The 22,377-nt window shown below is 40.8% G+C and overlaps 1 protein-coding gene across 1 annotated transcript in view; it reads right to left on the reverse strand.

Moving 5' to 3' along the window:
* The window catches only part of cubn (cubilin (intrinsic factor-cobalamin receptor)), a 392,255-nt gene that overhangs the window by 273,424 nt on the left and 96,454 nt on the right, over positions 1-22,377 (reverse strand). The window contains 4 exon segments of the mRNA XM_072254425.1: positions 396-552; positions 1,560-1,741; positions 10,852-11,012; positions 14,483-14,669. Of these exon segments, the coding sequence (XP_072110526.1) occupies positions 396-552; positions 1,560-1,741; positions 10,852-11,012; positions 14,483-14,669 (687 nt within the window).

Genomic DNA, 22,377 nt, shown 5'->3' on the forward strand with positions numbered 1-22,377 from the left:
CATTACTTAAAACCCACTCCTAAAGATACCTAGAAATAACAAACTATTTAACTCTTTTTCTCCTCCGGAAATGCCAGAACAAAAGTCTCTACTGGCTCTTCAAACACATGGCCTTCACTCACAATTCCCTGACAAGCAAAACCTAGAGCAAGGGTTCTCAACTTTTTTTATGCCCTGGACCCCTACCAATAACCATAGGGTCCGTAGACCCTAGGATGGGAACCCCTGACCTGGAGACTTGCATCCTAAGAAAAATTTACAACATGTGCTGAAGGAAGGAGCACAGGTGATAGTTGAAATACAAACAACTAGAAATAGATAGAACACTACTGACTTACAAAAAGCGAAGGATAAAAGTGGGCCATTTTAGAATAGTTTCACTGCAGATTACTTACTGTGTCTATATTTAGCAAAAAATCCTCCTGCTGTTACTGAACTGTCAGTTTGGAGTTTTATGTACATGTTATTTTTGGAAGAGAGGATTGGTGATGGAGTCTGATTACCACACAATTTGGCCAAAATCTGAGAATTTGCATTTATTCCATTATAAACCTAGAAGAGTAAAATGAGGTAATGTAATCAAACTACTTGACTTTATTACCAGTACTAAGCATTGTGAATAGTATAGCAGGTCAGATGAATGATGCAACCTTGCTTTCTTTCAAGAGTAGATAACACCACTATGCAAATCTAATCCAATACTGTGAGTTCACATTTTATCTCCTGAGATCAAACCAGAGTGTGCAGATGTCTGTATATCTGTCTCCAGAGTGATATGAAAAATTTCACGTGCAGAGTAATATTAACTACATTGTTAGCCATGTTAAATTACCAGATTACAAATAAGTGAAGTGACAAAATGCCTAGTAGAACATCTGTTGCATTTTCTTTGGCATGAAATAACAATTATAAAGTAACAACTATAATGCATGAATGAGCCGGCCAGTGGCGTAGTTGCATCAGCACCGGACTTCAAGGCGAGCGGTCCTGGGTTTGAATCCGGCTGACTCTGCACGCTTTCCATCCGTGCTGGGTTGAGCATCGAGCTAGCAACTTGGCCTCATAAAAGAAACGGTAAGGTTGTCGCATGACGCACCACAAGGGGGAACAGGAATATCATAACATACTGCATGAATATGACTTACTAACAAAAAGATTCATGAACTTTACCTACACCAAATGATGCATTAAAAATTCTGAGAATAGTGCATTTGCATTTCCTTTTTTTGCTAAAGTTATTTGCAACTGCTGATGCATAAAAAACATCCATAATCAGAACAGATATACTATTCAAAATATAAAATGGATTAATTGGAAAAAATAGTTATTAATTTGCATATTGCAAAAGAAACCCTTCAGCGGGGTTATTGTATAATCTGGACTACAATATAACATAGTTTGACCCCAATATTTAGAATCTATAACAGAAGTACAATGAAATAGTCAAACATGAATGTTGCACATTATTTTGTCAATTGGGAATCAAAATCCCTTGAAATAACAATAAAATTGCCAGAGCAGTTCCATGTAAAAAAAAAGTTAAGTAAAAATATACGTACAGATAAATAATCAGTCATGCATCCAGTGCTGGAATCCAAATGGAATTGTTCAAATTGTAGCTCAATCACACTTCCTTCACTGGTTTGAATTAGCCAGTGGCATTCTGCATTATTTGAATATGGCATTGGATAATTGGGAGAGGTAAAACTACCAGTTGCTGTTGTGAGGGTTCCTCCACAGCCTGAAGGAAATGGACAGAGTTTATTCCATGGATAATCTTCATCAAACTTTTCCTAATACCAAATGAACATAAGAAGCTATAGGAAAACTCACATTACTATAAAACGAATTCAAAGTACATTTATTATCAAAGTATGTATACTTTATACAACCCTACATCAACCATTTATACAACCATTCATCTCCTTACAGGCAGCCATGAAACAAAGAACCCCAAAAGAACACATTAAAAGACAAAAGAAGACCATCAAGTATCATTAGATGTCACTAAACTAGATTAAATATTACAATAATTTCAAAGCCAAGGCATAAAAAACATTGGAAGAAGTTACTAATTCAACAGTATCTGTGGAAAGTCAAAGGTTAATCTATAGTTCAAGTTTCAAAAATCATTTATTTGCAGATCATAAACATCAAGTAACATTTTACACCCTAAGGCATAGGGTGAATTTGCGGAGGTTTGTAATTTGGTGTCAATAAGAATATCATTGGGTCCATACTCACTTCCTGAAATTGGTTCTAGAATAAGATGCATTCTTAGACAGGCCATGAGAAAGATGATAATAGTTGAGTATGAAGCAGAAATATCGTCAAAACTGTTCTCTTATGTTCAATAGACTGTTAAATTATTCTCCTAAAATGCTCCATGCACGTACATTCAGATCTATGTTTATTTATGGAGAATGACTCCAGGGGCAGTATTACGTTCTTTGTGTAAGATGTGGGACTTCTGGGAGACCTATAGCCTCCCAGATAACCACATCTGCACCAGGTGCACTGAGCTGCAGCTCCACAGAGAAGGAGTTAAGGAACTGGACTGGAGGTTGATGACCTTCGGCTCATACAGGTGATTGAGGAAGTGACAGATAGGAGCTACAGGGAAGTTATCACCCCTAGGGTGCAGGAGGCAGGTGTTAGGTGACTGTCAGGAGAAGGAAGAGAAATGGGCAGCCAGTACAGAATACCCCTACGGCCGTTCCCTTCAATAACAAGTATTCCGTTTCAGATACTGTTGAGGAGGATACCTTTCTGGGGGAAGCCACACTGACCAGGTCTCTGGCACTGTGGCTCAGAAGAGATGAGAGGTGAAGAGGACTGCTGCCGTGATACGAGATTCCATAATTAAAGAAAGGGAGATGAAATTCTGTGGATGCAATAGAGACACTCAGATGGTATGTTACCTCCTAGGCGCCAGGGTCAGGGATTTCTAAGATCAGGTCCACAGTATTCTAAAGAGGAAGGATGAGCCACCAGAAGTCTTGGTACATATTGGCTTCATTGACATAGGTAAATAAGGTGGGGTGGTCCTGAAGAGAGATTTTAGGGAGCTAGGTAGGAAGCTGAAAAGCAGGACCACCAAGGTATAAATCCCTGGATTGCTACCTGTGCCATGCGCTAGTGAGGGGAAGAATAGAAGCATTTGGCAGACATATGTGTGGCTGAGGAACTGGTGTAGGCACAGGGCTTCATATTTCTGGATAATTGGGATCACTTCCTAGGTAAGATACAACCTGTTCAAAAGAGATGGGTTACACCTGAACCCGAGAGGGACCAATATCCTTGCAGCAAGGTTTGCTAGAGCTGATAGGAGGGTTTAAACTAATTTTGCAAGGGGATGGGAACAAGAGTGAGAGGGCTGAGGATGAGATAGTTGGTTTACAAACAGAGGCCGTGTTCAGTGAGACTACAAGCAAGGACAGGCTGACGATAGGGCAGAATTGCAGTCAGCAGTTTGAGTTGCAATGTAAAAGGGAGACAAAATCAAAAAAGGGTGATGAATCCAGGACTGAAAGTGTTATATTTGAATGCACACTGTATACGAAATAAGGTACATGAATTTGTAGCATAGTTATGGATTGGCAAGTATGATTTTGTGGGCATCACTGAGTTGTGGCTGGGGAAAGATTATAACTGGGAGCTTAAAATTCAAAGATACACATTGTATCAAAAGGACAGGCAGGTAGTCAGAGGGGGTGGGGTGGCTTTGTTGGTAAAAAAATGAAATCAAATCCTTAGAAAGAAGTGATATAGGGCCTGAAGGTGTAGAATCTTTGTGGGTGGAGCTAAGAAACCGCAAGAGTAAAAATACCCCGATGGGAGTTACTGTATATACAGGCCTACAAACTGTAGCTAGGATGTGGGATACAAATTACAATAGGAGATAGAAAAGGTATGCCAAAAGGGCAATGCTATGATAGCCATGGGGGATTTCAATATGCAGGTAGTTTGGGAAAATTAGGATGGTGTTGGATCCCAAGAGAGGAGATTTGTAGAATGCTCACATGATTGCTTTTTAGAGCGGCTCATGGTTGAGCCCACAAGGGAATCAGCTATTCTAGACTGGGTGTTGTGCAATGAACTGGAATTAATTAGAGAGCTTAAGGTCAACTGTTCAAAGGTTTATTTTATTATCAAAGTATGTATGCAGAATACAACTCTGAGATTTGTCTTCTCCCAATAGCCATAAAGTACAAACAAACAGAGTTAGTTGAAAGAAAGACATCAATCGCCAACCACCGCACAATAGCAAAGGAAATAAAAACGTGCAAACCCCAAACCTCCAGCCTACAAATTGGCAACAAGAAAGAATGGATGAGAGCGCAAAAAAAAATATAACTCAAAGAGGCCAATATGACCTACAGTCCAATCCGTAAATCTCAAAGTTTCGATAGCATCTCCAAGAGCAGGGGTCCCCAACCTTTTTTGCACTGCGGACCAGTTTAATATTGACAATATTCTTGCGGACCGGCTGACCCGGGGGGGGGGGTGCGGTTGTTAAACACAACCGGAAAATAGGTGATAAGTCAACTATAAGTCACTCATAGTTGGCTAATACACTCAATTTCGTTTCTAAAGGGGTTTATCTAACGAATTTAATATCAAACACACAGCTCATATTTTCCTCGTATAAATATAGTGATAAATCAATTACAACAGTGGTCCCAAACCTCCGGGCCGCAAAGAATGCAGCGGTACAGCGGTGGCAGGAACGCACCCAGCACATCTTTAAGAAAAAAGCCGAAATAAACAAGCTAATTGATTAGGTGCTGCCTGGCAGGTAAACGCCGGCCCAGGTCAAAGGTGCGCAGCCTCTCTGGTGAAATGATATCGTATTTGTTAAATAGGGGCCGTGCACAATTCTGATTTGATGGAGACAGCCGTGAGAAGCACAGAGGAACAGCTGGAGAAACTTCTGAAACGCCCAGTTCGCTGCCGCTGCTACTTTATAATTGAGAATCTCTGGAGGGAAGGCCCCAAAATCTTCGGCTTTGCCTGCTGCTGGCGGCCAGGGTTGGGGTCGAAGCGCTCAGCAGAGATGGTGCTCAGTGCTTGGTGTCGGAGGGCTGGTCGGAGGCTTGAAGTTTTCTGACGACTCAGTCAGACTGTGGTCAGGCATGAGAGGGAAAGTTTTCTTCCTTCTCCCGTCTGCGTGAGATGTGGGACTTTCGAGAGACTTTGAACTTTTTTTATGGTGCCCATGGCCTGTTCTTCATCAAGTTATGGTATTGTTTGCACTGTTGTAATTATATGTTATAATTATGTGGTTTTTGCCAGTTTTTCAGTCTTGGTCTGTCCTGTGTTTCTGTGATATCACACCGGAGGAATATTGTATCATTTCTTAATGCATGCATTACTAAATGACAATAAAAGAGGACTGTGTGTCCTCATAATCTAATCTAAAGAGGACTGCATGTCCTCATAATCTAAAATTCTAAAATTAGCTTGTTTATTTCAGCTTTTCCTTAAAGATGTGCTGGGTGCGTCCCAGCCACCGCTGTACCGCTGCGTTCTTCGCGGCCCGGAGGTTGGGGACCACTGGATTATAAGTCACTTATAAGTCAATAGCATCACAACATTTTAAGTAACGTTTGGATATTAAACACACAGTGCATATTTTCCTCGTATGAACATATAAAATCATTACAACACACCAATATTGCTAAATCAATGGGAGCCCTGGGCTTGTTTCTCTGCAACAAGATGGACCCATCGAGGGGTGATGGGAGACAGCGATACTCAAAGGGGGTTCCTTATGTCCAGTCTATTCCACAATTTAGTTTTCATTGTATTCATCGCAGAAAAATCCGCTTCTCAGCGATATGATGTTGGAAATGGAAGCAATGTTTTCAATGCTTTCATGGCTGTCTCAGGATATTCAGCCATGACTGTGATCCAGAATGCCGGCAGAGATGTTATGTCAAACATACTTTTCAGCCCACTGTCATTTGCAAGCTCGAGGAGTTGATCTTCTTCCCGCACTGACATGGATGATTCATCGGAAACATTCACAAATGAGTCACGGATCCATTCCTTTGCACGTCTTGGGTCACTGATGACCTCGCGTGCATTAAAGTTCAACAGCGGGCGTGACAGGGAATGAGGAAAAGTGCAGCTGACTCATATCGTTTCATATCGCCAAATCATATCGTTTCCTCGCAGCCCGGTAACACATGCTTTGCGGCCTGGTGGTTGGGGACGGCTGTCCAAGAGCATCGGGACTCAGCAGCTCTCCAAGGGCAGCAACATGAACCAACAGCCCCTCCAAGTGAGTGACAGAAAGCAGCAGCCCCTCCGATGGCAGGAATACGAACCAGTGGCCCCTCCGAGGGCAGCAGCATGAACCAACGGCTCCTCTGAGGGCAGCAACATGAATCAATGGCCTCTCCAAGTGAAGCAACATGAACCAACATCCCAAACCAGTGACATGAACAAACAGCCTCTCCAAGAACCACTCACTCTCTTTTGCATTTGCCTCATTGTTTCAATCTTCCTCAACACTTCAATCTGTGAAAAATGTAGTTGATCAAGGCCCCTCAACTTGTCTCTGAGCTTCTTCTCGTGGTAGCTCGTGCTCACATTTCTCTTCTGGAGGATCCTCAGGGACAACAGAGTGCTAGTTGACTCGATCGAACTACAGATTGTAAGTCCCAGGATCCAACAGTTTCAAAATCAAAATTAAGATAAAAAGAAGAAGTAGAAAAACTGAAATAATTGACCATCTGGAAGATGTCACCCAAAGGCCATTGTTCACTGGCGTCATCTTGACCAGTGAGGGAACCTTGAAGTGAAAGTGATCATAATATGATAGAGTTCACCCAGCAATTCAAGAAAGAGATAAAGGCAAATGTATCAGTATTACAGAGGAGAAAAGGGAATTATAGAGATTTGAGAGCGTTGTTCGCTGAAGTTGATTGGAAGGGGACATTAGCAGGGATGATGGAAGAGCAGCAATGGCTGGAGTTTCTGGGAACAATTTGGAAGGCACAGGACAGATACATCCCAAAGAAGAAATATTCTGAAGGCAGGAAGATGCAACCATGGCTGACAAGGGAAGTCAAAGCCGACAAAAAAAACAAAAGAGAGGGCATAGAATAAAACGAAAATTTGTGGGAAGTTAGAGGATTGGGAAACATTTAAAAACCAACAGAGGCAATTAAAAACTCATAAAGAGGGAAAAGATGGAATACAAAGGTAAGCCAGCTAATAATATTAAAGAGAATATCAGAAGTTTCTTCAGATATATAAAGAGCAAAAGAGAGGTGAGAGTAGATATCTGACCACTGGAAAGTGATGCTGGAGAGGTAGTAATGGAGGACAAGGAAATGGCAGATGAACTGAATAAGAATGTTACAGCAGTATTCATTGTGGAACACACTAGCAGTATGCTGGAAGTTCACGAGTGTTGAGGGTAAAAGTGAGTGAAGTTGTCATTACTATGGAGATGCTGCTTGGGAAACTGAAAGAGCTGAAAGTAGGTCCATCACTGAATCAGACAGTTTACACCCCGGGGTTCTGAAAGAGATGGCTGAAGAGATTTGGAGGCATTAGTAATGACCTTTCAAGAATCAAAAGATTCTGGCGTGGTTCCAGAGACTGGAAAAATGTCACTCCACTCTTCAAGAAGAGTGAGTGGCAGAAGAAAGGACATTATAGACCAGTTAATCTGACCTCAATTCTTGGGAAGATGTTGGAGTTGATTGTTGAGGTATTTGGGTATTTGGAGGCACATGATAAAATAGGCCAAAGTAAGCATGGTTTCCTCAAGGCAAAATCCTGCCTGACAAATTTGTTGTGATTTTTTGAAGAAATACCAAGCAGGATAGACAAGGAAGAGTTGGTGGATGTTGTGTACTTGGATTTTCAGAAGGCCTTTGACAAGGTGCTACACATGAAGTTTCTTAACAAATCAAGAGCCCACTGTGTTACAGAAAAGATTCTGGAATGGATAAAACATTAGCTGATTGGCAGGAGGCAAAGAGTGGGAATAAAAGGAGCTTTTTCTGGTTGGCTTTTGGAGACTAGTGGTCTGTGTTGGGACCGCTTCTTTTTACATTATATACCAATGATTTGGATGATGGAATTGTTGGCTTTGTGGACACGCAGTGTTGAGGAAGTAGGGAGGCTGCAGAAGGACTTAGTCAGATTAGGAGACTGGACAAAGAAGTGCCAGATGGAATACAGTGTCAGAAGTGTATGGCCATGCATTTTGATAGAAGAAATAACAGCATAAACTTTTATCTAAATGGAGAGAAAATTCAAAAATCTGAGGTGAAAAGAGATCTGAATGCCCTCGTGCAGGATTTCATGAAGGTTAATTTGCAGGTTGAGTTAGTGGTGAGGAAGGCAACTACAATGTTAGCATTTATTTCAAGAGGACTAGAAGATATAAACAAGGAGGCAATGCCGAGGCTTTATAAAGCACAAGTGAGGTCCCAATTGGAGTATCGTGAGCAGTTTTCAGAATCAGAATCAGAATCAGGTTTACTATCACCAGCATGTGACATGAAGTTTGTTAACTTAGCAGCAGCAGTTCAATGCAACAATATAATCCAGCAGAGAAAAAAATAAATAAATAAAATTTAAAAAGTAAGTAAATCAATTACAGTGTACGTATATTGAATAGATTTTTTTAAATGTGAAAAAACAGAAATACTGTATATTAAAAAAAAGTGAGGTAGTGAAGAGATATCAATGTCTATTTAGGAATCGGATGGCAGAGGGAAGAAGCTGTTCCTGAATCGCTGAGTGTGTGCCTTCAATCTACTGTACCTCCTATCTGATGGTAATAGTGAGAAAAGGGCATGCCCTGGGTGTTGGAGATCCTCAATAATGGAAGTTGCCTTTCTGAGACACTGCTCCCTGAAGATGTCCTGGGTATTTTGTAGGCTAGAACCCAAGATGGAGCTGACTAGATTTACAACCTTCTGTAGCTTCTTTCGGTCCTGTGCAGTAGCCCCTCCATACCAGACAGTGATGCAGCCTGTCAGAATGCTCTCTCACGTACATTTATAGAAGTTTTTGAGTGCATTTGTTGACATGTCAAAGCTCTTCTAGCTCCTAATAAAGTATAGCCGCTGTCTTGCCTTCTTTATAAATACATTGATATGTTGGGACCAGTTTAGATCCTCGGAGATCTTGACACCCAGGAACTTGAAACTGCTCACACTCTCCACTTCTGATCCCTTTATGAGGATCGGTATGCTTTCCTTCGTCTTACCCTTCCAGAAGTCCACAATCCGCTCTTTCGTCTTACTGGCGTTAAGCGCCAGGTTGTTGCTGCACACCACTCCACTAGTTAGCATATCTCACTCCTATACGCTCCTGAGATTCTACCAATGATGGCTGTATCATTAGCAAACTTATAGATGGTATTTGAGCTACGCCTAGCCACACAGTCATGTGTATATAGAGTGTAAAGCAGTGGGCTAAGCACACACCCCTGAGGTGTGCCAGTGTTGATTGTCAGCGAGGAGGATATGTTATCACCAATCCACACAGATTGTGGTCTTCTGGTTAGGAAGTCGAGGATCCAATTGCAGATGGAGGTACAGAGGCCCAGGTTCTGCAACTTCTCAATCAGGATTGTGGGAATGATGGTATTAAATGCTGAGCTATAGTTGATGAACAGCATCCCGACATAGGTGTTTGTGTTGTCCAAGTCGTCTAAACCTTGCGAAGAGCCATTGAGATTGCATCTGCCATTGACCTATTGTGGCGATAGGGAAGTTGCAATGGGTCTAGGTCCTTGCTGAGGCAGGAGTTCAGACTAGTCATGATGAACCTCTCAAAGCATTTCGTCACTGTTGATCTGAGTGCTACCGGGCGATAGTCATTAATGCAGCCCATATTATTCTTCTTTTGAAGCAAATGGAAACTTCCACCCATAGCAGTGAGAGTTTGAAAATGTCCTTGAGTACTCCTGCTAATTGGTTGGCACAGATTTTCAGAGCCTTACCAGGTACTCCATCTGGACCTTCCATCTTGTGAGGGTTCACTCTCTTTAAAGACAGCCTAATATCGGCCTCTGAGACGGAGATCACAGGGTCATCAGATGCAGCATGGATCTTTACAGCTGTAGTTGTGTTCTCCCTTTCAAAGCCTTTATCTAATAAAGGATGTGCTGACATTGGAGAAGGTTCAGAGGAGGTTCACGAGAATGATTCCAGGATTGAAAAACTTCTCACATGAAGAGTGTTTGATGGCTCTGTGCCTGTACTCACTGAAATTCAGGAGAATGAAGGACGATCTCATTGAAACCTATTGAAAGGCCTCAACAGAGTGGATGTGGGGAGATTTTTTTCTATGGTGGGGAGCCTAGGACCAGAGGGCACAGCCTCAGAATAGAGGGACATCCGTTTAGAACGGAGATGAGGAGGAATTTCTTCAGCCAGAGAGTGCCTGTGGAGGCCAAGTCACTGAGTATATTTGAGGCAGAGGTTTATAGGTTCATGATTAATCAGGGAATGATGGGTTACAGGGAGAAGGCAGGAGATTGGGCTGAGGGGGAAATGGATCAGCCATAATGAAATGGTAGCAAGCTTGAATGACCAAATGTCCTAATTCTAATATTTTATGATCTTATGGTCTTATCATTTGCTATTTCAGAAATGTGCTTGGAAATAGACATGTCAAAGTTAATCAATTCATAACCATACACAATTTCAATGTTTAAGTGGTAGAAAAGTATCTAAATGTGGGTTCTTGAATCTAATCATATTTATCATTCGAAATCAAGGCTTATGGTCCTTTGCTCAGCTTAAAGCAAAAACTATTTTTATCCAAATAAAATATTTTCATTTTTTATTACACCACTTAAAGCAAGGATCTTACCTGTAGAATTACCATTCCAGTAAGCCATGAATGCATGGTATTCAAAAATATTGTCTGATTTTAATTTAATCCATAGTCTATTGCTGTGGGATATGATGAGCGGTGGGGCTTTTGCACTACAGTACTGACCAACCAAGGGAGATGTTTCATATCCACCATTTCTGAAACAAAAAGCAAACATTAGAAATTTTAGGCTGCAACGACTTCATGTGATTTGGACATTGATTACATGGATTTGTGTAAGGTATTAAATGTGCTTCTGAGAAATGCACATGACATCTAAATACTATCTTTCATATTTCCTGTAGAGGTGGTGATTCAGTAAAATTCTTTACATGAGAATGTTGTAGAGGATAGACATCAGAGGTATATAAAGACAAGGGTGATATCTTTTTGGAAGATTGTAAAATATGAGGAAGTTACACAGAACAGGAGCTAGGTCCTGAGCAGATCAGCTATGATGATATTGAATGTGTAGACCAGGCTTGAGGGTTCAGATCATCTAATAGTACTCTTTTTTTTGTTTTGTTTTCTCATCTTATCAATGCTGCTTCATTCTACATGCGAGTCAACAATTTACCTGCGAGTCTCTTGGGGCCATCTACTGTACCTGGTGCTCCCTGTGTGTTCTTCTCTACACTGGTGAGATCGATGTAGATTGGAAGACAGTTATGTCAAGCATCTTCACTCTGTGCACAATAGGCAGGATTTCCTGGGGCCAACCATTTGAATTCCACTCCCCATTCTCACTCCAATATGTTGGTCCATGTTCTCTTCTACTGCCAGCTCCTTGTTAATGAAAAACCTCTCTTATAAGCATCTTTAACAGACTTACGTCTTTTTATTCCATATCCTCAGTCTACTCTACATTAATTACAAGTCCCTGAATATGAAAGAAGGAACTGGATCATAACAAGATGTGGGTACTTGAATGCTTTCTCTTCAAATTCACTGCTAATTGCAACTATGTGCCAAAAAATCACTTTTTATTTATTACAGAACTGCAAGTTTTTTCCTGGTACCAGGAATAACTTTTAATTATGATCATAAAATCCTCTCTGTGATATAAATATGTCTTGTTATAAGAACCTTATGGAGAGCCAGAAAAATTAGGTGATTTATAATAAAGGACAATTGAAGCAGTGGAAGGAACTTAAACCATGGAGTGGAATGGTTGAAGGTATAAACATCAATTTAGTCTGGTTAGGCTGTAAAACCAGTTTCCAGGTAATAAAATTTATGTTATGCCTATATACTCAAAACTCAGCTCCTTCATGTTTCCTTTCATTTTAACCAGCAGGTTATCTGGACAATTCACCCGTGTAAGAAAGGAATTTACACATATCATAGCTCTATTATATACAAGGAAATACTTTGTATATCAGAGACACAACAGACTGGAGGAGACATGATCCATTATGTCAGTAGATGATAGTCGATTTTATGTTGCCAGGCTGAACACTGAAACTTGCAACTTTAGTTAACCCAGTCCTCCTGTGTGCCTTTCAATCTCTTACCAGTCTACCCAGAGTCGATCTCACTTTGATCACCTTTTCCATCCCTTCTTCTGCCCTATTGCGTAGGTTCAGAATCCCTTCCCCAAACCTGGTTTCATCTGCATTCACTCGTATACCTATTTAGCAGGGTTTCCTCAGCACTGGTTCTTTTTCCTGTTACCTCCCTCTTCCCACTTTCTCACCTGGTTCCACCTCCACCTCATCTCTCCATCTATCACCAAACAGCCTCCGTGCCTACCCCTTCTCACCTGGCTCCTCCGGCCTAAATTTATTCTTATTATATCTCTACCTATCACCTTCTAGCCACAGTCTCAGCACTCCTCTGTCCCCCTTCCCCAGTCTGGCTCCATCTGTCCATCATTCTCCTCGCAATCCTTCACCTGGCTCCACAGCTGACGCCCATGGACTAATATATTCTGAGCCTCAAACATAGGCTCGTCAATATGTTTTGCACTTGCTCCAATTTCACAAGTCCAATTTAATTTTCTATAACTTCATTTTCCAAGTTGTACCAGTTGTTGCTTAGTTTGGTTACACTGATCCCAGAGGGAATTGAACACGGCAAATAGCAGGCTGTAGTGTCAAGAACTATACTTACATTCCTTCTGATTCCACAACATGAAAGGAAAGAAAACATCATATTATTGTACAGCATTTAAGAGCCACTGATAAGGAGAAACATTGCCTACTAAAGAAAAGTTAATCTAATTGTATGATCAAAAGTCAATAGTTAATATCTTTATATTCATCTGGACAACAGCAATACCAATGTCAGGCTGCTGTTTATTGATTACAGCTCAGTGTTCAACACAATCCTGCTCTAATCAACAAGCCTCAAAACCTGGGTCTCTGTACCTCCCTCTACAACTGGATCCTTGACTTCCTCATCGGGAGACCGCAGTCAGTGCAGATTGGAAATAGCATCTCCTCCTCGCTGACAATCAACACTAGTGCACTTCAAGGATGCATGCTTCGCCTACTGTTTTATTCTCTATACACCCATAACTGTGTGGCTAAGGACAGCTCTAATGCCATCTGCAAATTTGCCAGTGACAGAACTATAGTTGGCAGAATTTCAGATGGTGATGGGGAGGCATACAGGAGTGAGATAGATCAGCTAGTTGAGTGATGTTACACAACAACTATGCACTCAATGTCAGTAAGACCAAGGAATTGACTGTGGACTTCAGGAAGGGGAAGCTTAGGGAACACACATCAGGCCTCATCGAGAGATCAGGAGTGGAAAGGGTGAGCAGTTTCAAGTTCCTGGGTGTTAACATCTCTGAAGATCTACCCTGCCCTAGTATATTGATACAATTACAAAAAAGGGCATGGCAGCGGCTATATTTCATTGGAGTTTGAGGAGATTTGGTATATCACCAAAGACTTTGACAAATTTCTACAGAAGTACTGTGGAGAGCATTTTAACTGGTCGCATCACCACCTTGTATGGAGGGACCACTGCACAGGATTAGAAAAAGCTGCAGAAAGTTGATAATTCAGCCAGCTCCATTATGGGGACTGAGCTTCCCAGCACTGAAGACTCCTTCAAAAGGTGAGGCCTCAAAAATGTGGCATCCATCATTAAGGATGCCCAACACCCTTTTCTCATTGTTACTGTCAAGGACGAGGTGCAGGAGACTGAAGACATGCATTCAATGTTTCAGGAACAGCTTCTTCCCCTTCGCCAACAGAATTCTGAATGGACAATGAATTACCTCACTTTTTTTTGCTCTCTTTTTAATTATTTAAATTAATTTTTAAATATATGTCTTACTATATTTTTATTATGTATTGCAATGTGCAGCTGCCACAAAACAAATTTCACGATGCATGCCAGTGATATTAAATCTGATTCTGATTTGCTAAGCTACCTAAAAATTGTAGCTCGAAGGCTTATAATAAATCTGTTGAACTATTTGATTGACCCCAAATATTATTTGTAATGCCCTGGCTCATATTTTTACTGTTTACTGTTATGCTGTTAAAGAACAAGCTTCCACAAATAATATTCTGTATACTTTGTTAGTTTCTATAGTTAAATTGAGTGCATCTTTTGAGGATTAATAAAATGGTAATATCTAAATAATTAGTCTCAAGGACTGCTAGAATACCTAATTTCAACATAGGCAGAAGTACAAGTCTGATATCCTTCCACTTTGAAGTCAGTAAAGTTGAGCTGAATTTGCTTGTTGTCTTCCACAGTAATTATGTAGATACATTCTCGATAAATGGAGAAGCCACTTGGATAGTTTGGAGATGTAAATGTGCCAGTGGATTCAAAGAATTCCTTCCTACATACTGTAAGTAAAAGAAAATATTTTCAATGTAATGTAGCATCTTTACGTGGTTTTATATGGCTGTAAGGAATAGAAATTCATCTTCAGGTACTATAGTTCACTGCACAACATTAAGAAATAGCTGCCTACATAAACATACAGACTAGCTTTATGGACTAAGAACATCCTACTACTGCAAAGACCTATACTTGAGAATTAACTATGCCTCCAACTGACTTATCCTATATAGTTATAACACTCACAGTTACCTGATAAAATACAAAATTGGCCAAGTCTGTTTGAATTATAAGCATATTGATGGACGAAGTTGCCAATTGTGCTGTCAGGAAGGATATATACTTGCAGACGGAGCAGGGCTCAACAAGCAAGATGGCCTACTCCTGCTCCTATTTGCTGGTGGAACACAGCAGACCAGGCAGCATCTATAGGAAGAGGTATAGTCAACATTTTGGGCCGAGACCCTTCGTAAGGACTAACTGAAAGAAGAGATAGTAAGAGATTTGAACACCTACACTCTGTCCGCCAGAGAAAGCAGGATCTCCCAGTGGCCACATATTTTAATTCCATGTCCCATTCCCGTTCTGATATGTCCATCCATGGCCTGCTCTAATGTCAAGATGAAGCCACACTCAGGTTGGAGGAACAACACCTTATATTCCATCTGGGTAGCCTCCAACCTAATGCCATGAACATTCTCTAATTTCCGTTAATGCCCCTCCTCCCCTTCTTACCCCATCTGTTATTTAGTTATTTATTATTTTTTATTTTTTTGCCTTTCTCTCTCTTTCTTTTTCTCCCTCTGTCCCTCTCAATATATCTTCCTCTGTTGCTCCCCTCCCCCTTTCTTTCTCCCCAGGCTTCCCGTCCCATGATCCTCTCCCTTCTTCAGCCTGGTATCCTTTTTGCCAATCAACTTTCCAGCTCTTGGCTCTATCCCTCCCCCTCCTGTCTTCTCCTATCATTTCGGATCTCCCCCTCCCCCTCCCACCTTCAAATCTCTTACTAGCTCTTCTTTCAGTTAGTCCTGACGAAGGGTCTCGGCCCGAAACATCTTCCTATAAATGCTGCCTGGCCTGCTGTGTTCCACCAGCATTTTGTGTGTGTTGCTTGAATTTCCAGCATCTGCAGATTTCCTCGTGTCTGCTCCTATTTCTTACATTTCTTATGTTCTTATGGTAATTTACATTTTGTCAGTATCAATCATAACCAGATCCCTTGAAACCCTGTATTAACCACATACAGATTTGATTTCTGGAGATGAGTTAAGAAAAACTGTAGCTAATACCAAATCACCATTTGCCAAAGCACCAGTAACAACATAAGACATCAAAGAAGCCCAATGGGACTCTCCCCCCAGCTGAAAATGCAGCTGTCACTACCTTTAGCTGCTTCATCAATTATCTTCCAAGCGCTACAAAGCCAGAGTGGGAATATTTGCTGACAATGGTAGCTTTTGGTGCTATATACAGTTACTTGATAATAACACACATTTTGCTTCAGGCAACATTCCAACTGGAGCTGATCAGTGGCAATTAACTTCCACCTTATGGAATATCAGTGACCGACTACATTGAAAGAGTGTTAAACCAATTCTAATTATCATTAAATGGTAATAAAAGCATTTGGACCAAGTGCTGGTAAAAGGAGTTTGTATAGTTAGGTACTTGGTGGTTGGATTGAACATGTTACACTCTGTGCTGTAAGACTCTACGAAAAATAGTGAGTCTCAGTAATTTTCATCATGTGTGTCCATCAATTTCTTTGTGTGTGCATGCATGTCTGCGTTAGTCAAAAACATACTCAGATCAGTCACAAAAATACAAAACCTGGATATCCTCTGGCAGTGATTCACTTCTTGAATACCCAAAACCTTACACCATTTACAACTCTCAAGAGTGTGAGTATACCCTTCACTTAAAGCCATTAAAAACACTTAAAACAATGACATAAAAAAAGAGCAGAGGAAAGCATTTTGCCCTTTCAAATCTGCTCCTTCATTTTATCTAATTAAAAATGCCTTATTGTCAGTTTTCATACTTCTCACCAGCTTCCTCTCATGGTTAACTATCTCCTTCATGATTATTTAACTTGCACTCATAGGTTATTTGCCCCCTTTAATTCCTTTCTTGGCTTCCTGTTCTGGATTCCGTATCTGTCTTAATCTTTGGGCGTTCTGTTAACATTGACCACCTTGAGAAATTGAACACTACCCAAGACAAAGCAGACATTTAGTTGTTTGTATCCTAACTATATTTTAAACAATCACTCTCTACACTGTTATGTTCTACAGTGTACACTTATCTTCAAGATATATAGCACCAACCCAAACACATGACCTCTATGTGGTTTGCAGGAGGGCTACCACACCCCAGTTTCCTTCCAAGGCACACACAATCCTATAAAAAAATACAGCACTGAATTTTCTAAAGTTATGAAATTATACTCTTATAATGTTTCTAAAGTGTATACTGTACAGTATTGTGCAAAAGTCTCAGATACATATATATAGCTAGGATGCCTAAGACTTTTGCACAGTACTGTAGTAATTTAATGTATTATACTGTACTTCTACCACAATAACAACAAATTTCAAGACATATGTGAGTGACAATTGTATGTCAATGATTTGGACTGTGGGATTAATGGATTTGTGGCTAAATTTGCTGAGATAGGTGGATAGGTGGCTAAATTTGCTAAGGTAGGTGGAGGAGCAGGTGGTGTTGAGGAAACAGAGAGCCTGCAGAGAGACTCAGATAGTTTAGAAGAATGGGCAAAGAGGTATGGGGAGAAGGCAGGGGAGTGGGGATGACTGGAAGAAATGGATCAGCCCATGATTGAATGGCAGAACACACTCGATGGGCTGAATGGCCTGCTTCTGCTCCTATATCTTATGGTCTTACAATAAACCTGATTCTGATATGGGTCTCTGTTGTGGACTGAGAGTGGGAAGGGGACAGGGAGAGGGGAATCATGTTTGGGAAAAGACGAAAGGGATGGGGGGCAACCACCGGCGAATTTTGAAATGATCAATAAACCAATTGTCTGAAATCAAATTTCCTTGCCTGGTGTCTCAGGGCTGGGTGTATCTGCACTTATGCCACCCCCCACACCTGTCACTCTTTCTCTGCCACTTGTCCCATACCCCTCCCACGGCATTCCACCCTTGCCATTCCCAACATCCTTTGCTCCTGCCAGATTTACACATCCTCTGCTCCACGTTGACAATTACAGTACAGTGCAAAAGTCTTAGGCACCCTAGCTACTGCATATATGTATATATGCCGAAATGAATAAATGCACAAATTGCTTTGTTGTGAATATTTTAATCTATCAATTTTTCATGCATGTTGCTAGGAGCTTATATGGCTTTCAATATGGCACTGATTTGTTGATGCATCTCAATTTTTTTCTTGTTATGGCTGCTCTCATTTTATCTATCTAAGTAGAGGGCATTGAAAATATTACTCTCTGAAGAACTATTTCTTGAGCTGAAGTTGCTACCAGTACCTCAACAGCTTTCTCTTGCTGTAAGTTTCAGCATCTACAGACACCTTTAAATTGTCAGCCAAATTACTCAGGGAACCAATTTATGAGATGGTGCTTGGGAAAGATGGAATATCTTAAGGTGAAGCCCTTTGGAAAGCTTTCTATCTCTTGTGTAAATCTCAGCCACGGTCTATTGAGGAGGCAATTGTTAAGGTACAGGAGAAGAAAGTACATGATCTAGCGAAACAGACATAAGAAAAAGAGGAAAGTGCCAAAGATCAGGATACCAATGAGAGACTTCACAGAAACGCAAGGAAAGTTCAACCACACGGTTTGAGATCAGTTAAATGTGATATTTCTTGGCTGTGAGTCAGATGAATGTGACAGCCATCCCACAGACTTTTAGCGTCTCTTAAGCTTTCTGACTGAGGACAATGATAAGCTGGCACTGAATTCCCCGGCATGATGTATTTTATTGTCCTGTAGAGGGAGAAGTGGGGTAGATTGATGCAGTTTCTGCAATTGATAATAGTTAGAAGACAGTGGATTAATGGAGGAAGTCAGTGTGTGCTGAGAGTGAGAATAGGAGATGGCATTGTGGGTTTGTAATAATAATTCATTGGAATGTTGGGGAACTGAAAAAGTGGCCTTAATGAAGTTCAAGATCAGAGCCTAGAGAAGGAGGAATAGTGCTTACCACTAGTGATTTTTTGTGCTTATTAAACTAGTTTTTGCAATGGGGTGATGCTCCTACTTCACATTTTAACTAACTAGCTGGCACAGCATCATTTTCTCATTTAGTGGGGAAAGCATTTCCCACAAAGATCACTGTTAACTAAACCTGAAGGACAATGCCAAAAAAATTATGTTTGTTGAGATTTATAATGAGCAGAATGGGATCCATAATGAAAGCAGTGTTTGATTTCAGTAAATAAAACCTTCATGTAAGAAGTGTTTTCACCCTTTAACACACTACCTCAGGACTGCAGCCAGAAATAAGAGCAAAGCTTCAGCTGATGCAACTTTTCAACCCCGTACTAAAGGACTCTCAGTCCTAGAGCGGTTAACCTTAAAAAGCTCAAATTCCATCACTAGCTTTTCTGCTATGGTTACAAAATTTGGAGTACATACAAGGCAAAAGATAGTCTACATGGCCTTGTTAATGCCAACTGCGTCAATGCCAACTAATGAGATATTCAGGATTCTTTTTAATCAACTCATTAATGATAATAGGGTCTGTAGTTAAATTTGGTCAGGTCTCTCTTCACCATCTCCCCCACCACTTCACAAAAATTTATTCCAATCTACATTGAAGTTATTCTCATTAGTTCACAAACTATCAGTCATTAAGGAAAGATTTAAATAACGTTGGAGGTGGTTCAGAGAACCTTTACTAGAGTGGTAGCTAGAATGGGTGGGTCATCTTATGAGGTATAGTTAGGCAACCTTGGCTTGAACTTGCTGAAGTTTAGAAGAGTGACACACATAAAAGTTGCTGGTGAATGCAGCAGGCCAGGCAGCATCTCTAGGAAGAGGTACAGTCGACGTTTCGGCCAAGAGCTGGACAGCTGATTGGCAAAAGGGATAAGGAACCAATCAACTGTCCAGCTCTTGGCTCCATCCTTCCCCCTCCTGTCTTCTCCTGTCATTTTGGATCTCCCCCGCCCCCTCCCACTTTCAAATCTCTTACTAGCTCTTCTTTCAGTTAGTCCTGACGAAGGGTCTTGGCCCGAAACGTCGACTGTACCTCTTCCCAGAGATGCTGCCTGGCCCGCTGCGTTCACCAGCAACTTTTATGTGTGTTGCTTGAAATTCCAGCATCTGCGGATTTCCTCATGTTTAGAAGAGTGAGATGAGTTATGACAACAGCATACAAGATGTGTTGTCCATTTAAGAAAAAAACAGGGAGCTTTGCTCAGAAGGTCGTGAGCCTTTGATTATTTTTAAGGCAGAGTTAGCTCTGTTTTTGAAAAGCACCACAAGTAGTGGGTACGTAAAATTAAAGTTACAATCAGCCATAATCATATTAAATGGTGAAGAAGACTTAAGGAGATGAGTAGTTAGTTCTGTTCCTAATTCATTTGTTTGAGAAAATACATCACCCCTTGACATTCAATGGCATTATCATTACTGAATCCCCAACTACCAATGTCTTTTAGGTTACATTGACCAGAAACAGAACTGAAATAACTATATACAAAATGTGGCTCAAAGAGTAGGCCAGAGGCTACAATCCTACGGCAACTATCTCATCTCCCAACTCCCCAGAGTCTGTACACACAATTCAAATTGGAAGTGTGATTGAATGTATTCCACTTATCTGGATGAGTGCTGCTTCAACAACCCTCAGAAACTCGACAACATACAGGACACAGCGGCCCACTTGATAGGTACTCCATCCACAACAATTCACTCACTCCACCACCAATACACAACAGCAGCAGTTTGTGCCATCTACACGTTGTACTGCAGCATTTCACCAAGACTCCTTAGACAGCAATTTCCACACCCATGACCTTTACAACAGTAGCAAAAGAGTGCAAAGACCACCACCTAGAATTTGCGCTCCAAGCCACACAGCATACTGAGTTTGGAAATACATCACTGTTCCCTCACTGTTGCTGATTCAAGATCCTGGAGTCCCTCCCTAGCAGCATTGTAGGTATAACCACAAATTCCTATGTATATTGGATGCAATCCTCAATGTTGTTAATCCAATCCTAACTTTGGATTTACTGCAGACTCACTGAGAAATTAATGGAAACACTATTAGAAGGACAATGATTTTCAAGGTCATTCAGTATGGATCTTTTTTCTCAATATTTTTCTTCAGCATATATTTGACTTCAAATGCCTTACTATTTTTTGCAATATGCTTTATAAAACTGCTTGTAAGCCATTCAGATTTCTTTAACTGATTTTATTAAAGTAACAACTTCTCTGATGGACCATCTCTAATTTGGGTCATTTGTTATATATTTTTCATTGGGAACATATTACTTGTTGTACAGTAAAAATTAGTTTTTATGTTCCTGTCAGAATGAAAGGTAAATTTTTATGCACTTAGAATAAAAGGCAAGGATAACAGGTTTATGGAACCTTGGTTTTCGACAAAGTAAGAAAAGTAGGTGCATAGCAGTTATAGGCAGGAAGAGGAGTATAAAAAATGCAAGGGAACTCTTAAGGTGATCAGGAAGGCTAAAATAAGGCATGAAGTTGCTCTAGCAGACAAGGTGAAGGAGAATTCCTGGGCTTTTACAGATATATTAAGAGCAAAAGGATAGCAAAGGACAAAATTGGTCCTTTGGATGATCAGTGGTTATCTATACATGGAGCTGAAAGAGATGGGGAGATCTTAAATGGATTTGTTTGCAACTGCATTTACTCGAGAGACAGAGACAGAGGCTACAGAAGTGTAGCAAAGCAGCACTGATGTCATGGACCTTATAGGAATCACAGAGGAGGAGGTGTTTTCTGTTGTGAGGCAAATTAGGGTGGATAAAACCCCAAGGCCTGACAATGTGTTCTCTCAGTCCCTGCGGGAGGCTAGTGCAGAAATTGCAGAGAAACTTGAAACATCTTTAGCTATGAGTGAGGTGCCAGAGAATTGGAAGATAGTTAATGTTCTGCTGTTTAAAAAAAGCTCGAAGAATAAGCCAGTAATTTACAGGCTGGTAAGCCTGACATGAGTAGTGTGCAAGTTATTGGGAAGTATTCTAAGAGACAGGATATATAAGTACTTGGGAATGATTAGGGATAGTAAACATGGTTTCGTACACAGTACGTCATACCTAACCAATCTTATCGAGTTTTTCAAGAAAGTCAGCAGGAAAGTTAATGGAAGAAAAGCATGGACTTATAGCAAGCTCTTCGATAAGTTCCCGGATAGGAGGCTGGTTAAGAAGGTTCAGTCACTTGGCATTCAAAATGAGGTAGTAAATTTGGTTAGACATTGGTTTTGTGCGAGAAGCCAAACAGTAGTAGTAGGTAGTTGCCTCTTTGACAGGAGGCCTGTTACTAGTAGTTTTCACAGGGACTACTTGTGGGTCCATTGTTTGTCATCCATAATCAGCAATAATGTGGTGAACTGGATCAGCAAAACTGTAGATGACACCAAGACTGACGATGTAGTGGACAGTGAGGAAGGCAGTCAAAGCTTAAAGCAGGATCTGGACCAGCTCGAAAAATGGGCTGAAAATGGGCAGATGGAATTTTCAGCAGAC

This window comes from Mobula birostris, chromosome 3 (assembly GCF_030028105.1).
Source record: "Mobula birostris isolate sMobBir1 chromosome 3, sMobBir1.hap1, whole genome shotgun sequence".
NCBI lineage: Eukaryota > Metazoa > Chordata > Chondrichthyes > Myliobatiformes > Myliobatidae > Mobula > Mobula birostris.